The sequence below is a fragment of the Trichosporon asahii genome, assembly GCF_000293215.1.
Source record: "Trichosporon asahii var. asahii CBS 2479 unplaced genomic scaffold scaffold00018, whole genome shotgun sequence".
In the NCBI taxonomy this organism is placed as follows: Eukaryota; Fungi; Basidiomycota; class Tremellomycetes; order Trichosporonales; family Trichosporonaceae; genus Trichosporon; species Trichosporon asahii.
This window is the reverse complement of record NW_014040906.1, coordinates 390,105-395,061: the sequence shown is the minus strand read 5'-3', so window position 1 is coordinate 395,061 and position 4,957 is coordinate 390,105. Positions and strand designations below refer to the sequence as shown.

The following is a 4,957-nucleotide window of genomic DNA, read 5'->3' as shown; positions in this document are numbered from 1 at the left end:
TCAGCGGCGGCCTCGGAGACGTCGAGCGGTGTCGGGTCCGCGGAGGCGGGGGCCGGGATCGACGCCTCCGCGGCCGGCATCGAGAACGAGCTGGAGAAAACGGCCTGCACGTTAGCTAAGCAGCACCGAGCTCTAGCTAGGGAGAGGGACGTACACCGAGTTCGTCGGACATGGCGATGTGGTCGATGGGTGAATGTGATGAGAGACGAGTAAGTGGATGTCGCGCGGTAATTTGGATCGACGTGAGTGCCCGCCTCTCCTGACGCCTAATGACGGCTCGGTACCCTGGCCGATGGATTCAAACGCATCACGCAACCGATTGCCGCCCAGCCAGCCCAGCCATAGAGCTTGCAGGCTTCCCGCTCGCGACATGCACTTCGTTCCGCGTCACCTGACGCTTGCATTCTTGCTTTCTCCTTCTCGACGACGAGAGTGCGCTCCAACGACGGGACGCATCAAGCGCGCCCACTTCGAGATGGCATGCATGGGCTGCTCTGACGGCGCAAGGCGCAATCAATGGTTGCTGACGCTTCTGGAATACGGCGCAGGTGGAGGTGCAGCCGTGGGAGACTCGACCACGTGCAGGCACAAGGCAAGTCGATATGACGAAAGGTTGTCGCCTGCACCAGCGATCGCCGCTCTGACTTCGAGCCCTTTTGTTGACATCTAGTCCTACCTCCTTATCGAAGACCTTCAACACTGGCAACAGTGCAGCACCGCCTTGCACCAGATAATGCATCAAGTAGGCATCCAACGACCCCACTGAATCTCAAAGGTACAGCCAAGAACAATAGAAAGCGATGACTAAAGCCGATCAGCATTCTCAGATCTGCCATTCCTTCAGCACAGCAACAGGGGGATCGGCGGCGCCCTGCGTAGTCCAGTCACCAACTACCTTCCCTCCTTTCTCACTTTCCATCTTCCTTTCTCTCTCCCAAGCGCCTTCCCATCATGCCGACCTGCCCCGTGTGCGAGCAGAACGTCGACGCCGACGACGTTGCGTTCGAGCATCATGTCAATGCCCATTTCGACGAGCCCGCCGAGACGTCGGCGGCCGGAGCAAGACGTTTGAGTAATGGCGCCGACGGCTCTGACGACTCGATCGAGTATGTTGGTAGCAAGTGAGCTGTACCTCCCCCGAAACTGAGCTGACCGACAGGGCTCCTGCGAAGCCGCCGTGCTTTGTGTGCGGCAAAGCACTCGACCACCTCGATGAGGCGGCAACGAATGCTCACGTTACCGCTTGTCTTGGTAGGTGTCCCGCATACTTGGCAACCTAATGGCAGACGGAGACGACCTCGACGCCCCGACAGTGCAACGCGGGGACGGTGAGCGGGAACTGGACAACCCGGACAACTACGACTACAGCTCGGAGGAAGACTTCCCCGACTTTGGACACGAGGGACCGGATCCGAATCAGACGGGCGCAAGGAAGCACCGCAAGAACGGCGTGTGGGATGCAGCAGCGTTTGCGAACCGATCATACAGGGCCAAGCAGCGGGATAAGTGGTAGGCTGTCTTCTGTGATACTGCAGCCAACTGACACCAGGTGGGACCCAGTAACAGGCCGACTGGACGCGGGCAGCGTGCCGCCAAACTTTTCGCCAGGCGTCATGCCCGTCGTGCGCCAGCTCATCGCCCAGGACCGCAAGTGCGACGGCGTCACAGTCCGGCAGGCCGTGCACATCAAGGGCGCGTGGGGTTTCGATGGCAGTGAGTTGGATATTCGTACAGCCAGCTGACATCAGCGTGGGGGTGCGGATATCGTAATGCTCTGATGGCGATTGCGGCGCTGCGCCTCGCGGGCTGCGAAGGCGAGTGGGAGAAGACGGAGCCTGGCGTGCGCACAATCCAGCAGTGGATTGAGGACGCTTGGCGCGCCGGCTTCGACCCGCACGGCAAGCAGCAGCTCAAGGGCAAGCTCGTCGGAACGAGCAAGTGGATCGGGACGTCTGGTGAGCTCCCCCTGGGTTGTCGTCGAGCTGACTCCAGACCTCTACGCCATGTTCTCCTACCTGTGCATCGACACCAGGCTGGGTGAGTTGACTATACTCGTTCAAACTAACCGACAGTTGACTTCCGCAAACCAGAAGATCGCGACTATCCGAATCCGCAGCCGACGCACCAAGTGCTCGGGCTATGGGTCAAGCGATACTTTGTAGGTGTTTCGGTCCAACCATTTAACCTAACGCCAGGACGAAGCTGCCGAGTATGACGGATCCACACCAGGATTACGCGTCACGTCATATCTTCCTCTTATCCTCCAGGTGAACTTCGTCGGCTAGGGAATGAGCTGACCTCAGCACGCCGGACACTCGCGCACGATCGTCGGGTACGAGGAACGCAAGGGCGAGATAACGCTGCTGATACTGGATCCGGCCAAGTGAGCTTCCCCGCATTTGTCGCAGCTGACAGCAGGACTGTGCCCAAGGATGTCCGGGCGGCAGGCATCGAGGCGGCCCGAGAGGCGCGATCCGCACGGCCCTCTGCGTCGAGCGACTCGCCCGATGACGTGCTGGAGGGTGCAGCCGCTGCGGCGCCCAGCGATTCCGACGAGGTGACGGCGGACGGCTGGGTGCGGCGCAAGGTTGTGAGCAAGGTCGCCAAGGCGGGGCAGAAGGTGAGCGCGATGGGGAGCGGACTGAACGTGTTCCGTGTCAATCTCACACGTTGGAGCGGGCACAACCAGTACCAGATCCTTGCGTTCAGTGGGGGCCGGATCGGTGCTGGGGAGAGTGCGAAGCGCAAGCACCCGACGTGCACTGCTGTGGACGCTGTGGACCTGGAGTGAGATAGGCACGGAGGTAGATAGGCAGTGCGTGAGCATGTCTGTGTGTGTGCTCGTAGCGTCATTCGGCGAATGCATAGTCGAGCTGCTATCGGTTCGGTTGTTCGGTTTCTTTGGGGTGGGGATAGAGGGGGTTGCCTGGGACGAGAGAGGAGGGGTAGGAATGAACGTTCGAATGCGGCAATCAACAGCCGGCCCCATTCGCCGGTTGCCACTCGCCCGGTGTCCCCGGCAGCTCCGATAAGGCTCCAAGCTCTCGGATGCTCGGCTAGTCGACTCGATCGGACGTGTTGTTTATCCATTCCGACACGGCGACCCACGCTCATGACGTCGCGACGCTGCTTAAAGCTATCGCCTACCGCGAACTTGTTATATGCCATCCCACATCCCATGCATCCCGCCCATCTTTCGTCACCAAGTCACTCGCGCACAATCAACGCATCCACCAACCTCCCGTCACACTGCGTAGTGTAATCCGTATCGGACCGGCCTAATCGAACCCTCAATCCGTGGTACCCGGGCCGTGACGCCTGTCGTGATCGACCGACCGTGACTGTTGCCACCCACCGCACAACGGCACACCAGAGGACCTGCTCGGTGTCCTGCGTTTCGGACGTTACCGCGAGGAATCCCCTATCGACTCACTTGCTTCCTCCCCGCACGCTGCACGCTTCTCCCCCCTCCTGCAACACTTCTTGCCATCGTACTTTGTCTTGCCCGCACTCCTCGCCAGACAATCCGGCCACACCTCACACTTTGCCTCCTCTCACCTCTCACCTATCCAACACCGCCATGCCTCTCCCGCCCCGCTCAGTCCGCGTGTCAGGCTACCACGTCCGCCGTTCCTCCGCCTCCCCCTCGCTAGTGTACGTCGACGACGTACGTGCCGAGATGGCACTCCTCCCGCACTCAGCGCCGACCGCCTCGGCCTCGACATCAGGCGTGAAGCTCAGACCTTCAACACTGGCAACAGTGCAGCACCGCCTTGCACCAGATAATGCATCAAGTAGGCATCCAACGACCCCACTGAATCTCAAAGGTACAGCCAAGAACAATAGAAAGCGATGACTAAAGCCGATCAGCATTCTCAGATCTGCCATTCCTTCAGCACAGCAACAGGGGGATCGGCGGCGCCCTGCGTAGTCCAGTCACCAACTACCTTCCCTCCTTTCTCACTTTCCATCTTCCTTTCTCTCTCCCAAGCGCCTTCCCATCATGCCGACCTGCCCCGTGTGCGAGCAGAACGTCGACGCCGACGACGTTGCGTTCGAGCATCATGTCAATGCCCATTTCGACGAGCCCGCCGAGACGTCGGCGGCCGGAGCAAGACGTTTGAGTAATGGCGCCGACGGCTCTGACGACTCGATCGAGTATGTTGGTAGCAAGTGAGCTGTACCTCCCCCGAAACTGAGCTGACCGACAGGGCTCCTGCGAAGCCGCCGTGCTTTGTGTGCGGCAAAGCACTCGACCACCTCGATGAGGCGGCAACGAATGCTCACGTTACCGCACAAAGGACATGCTGGCGCGCCACAAGCAATCTGTAGTCGTCGACCTGAAGCAGCCGGCGGGCGTTGCGCTAGTTAAGAAGCTGGCAGAGCGCGCCGACGTGCTCATTGACCCCTTCCGCCCGGGCGTGCTGGAGAAGCTCGGTCTGGGCCCCAAGCCGCTGCTCGAGGCGAACCCGAAGCTGATTTACGCGCGCATGACGGGATTCAGGCGCGACGGCAAGTACTCGGCCATGGCGGGGCACGACATCAACTACCTCGCCGTCTCGGGCGTGCTGAGCATGCTCGGCCGGGCGGGCGACAAGCCGCACCCGCCTCTCCTGGAGCGCCACCGCTCGTCGGCAACTGTATGGACAATCTCGACGTGGGCGACGAGTTCTTCGCCTTCGAGGAGTATCGGAGCGCGGAGGAGGGAGACGACTCCATCTGGTACAGAGGGTCCGTGTGATCAAGTTTACGCTAGTCGCATTACTAACAGTTCTAGATATGTCGTCCAAGGTGTCTCGCTGCCAATGCTCATGAGGGGCAAACGCAGCTGAAGGAATGGCCATTTGGTTGCTTGTGAAGTGCCTCAGACGCCCAGAGACAAGCAGAGAGACGGGACACAACGATACGGTCGTTGACAGCACCTAGGCCGCAGCCATAAAAGGAAGCCTCGCCTTGC

At 60.3% G+C, this 4,957-nt stretch overlaps 2 protein-coding genes across 2 annotated transcripts; both read left to right on the top strand.

Annotated features, from left to right (window-relative positions):
• Positions 1 to 951: 951 nt before the first annotated feature.
• Positions 952 to 2,791, top strand: A1Q1_08107 (uncharacterized protein; the record flags this gene model as incomplete). Its single annotated transcript, XM_014326254.1, has 7 exons — positions 952 to 1,106; positions 1,160 to 1,251; positions 1,314 to 1,509; positions 1,550 to 1,713; positions 1,815 to 2,037; positions 2,117 to 2,158; positions 2,230 to 2,791. 7 exons carry the CDS (start codon positions 952 to 954, stop codon positions 2,789 to 2,791), a joined length of 1,434 nt encoding a protein of 477 aa, XP_014181729.1.
• A 1,513-nt stretch (positions 2,792 to 4,304) lies between these two features.
• A1Q1_08106 (uncharacterized protein) lies at positions 4,305 to 4,832 on the top strand (the record flags this gene model as incomplete). Its single annotated transcript, XM_014326253.1, has 1 exon — positions 4,305 to 4,832. The coding sequence occupies one exon, from the start codon at positions 4,305 to 4,307 to the stop codon at positions 4,830 to 4,832; it is 528 nt and encodes a 175-aa protein (XP_014181728.1).
• Positions 4,833 to 4,957: the final 125 nt, after the last annotated feature.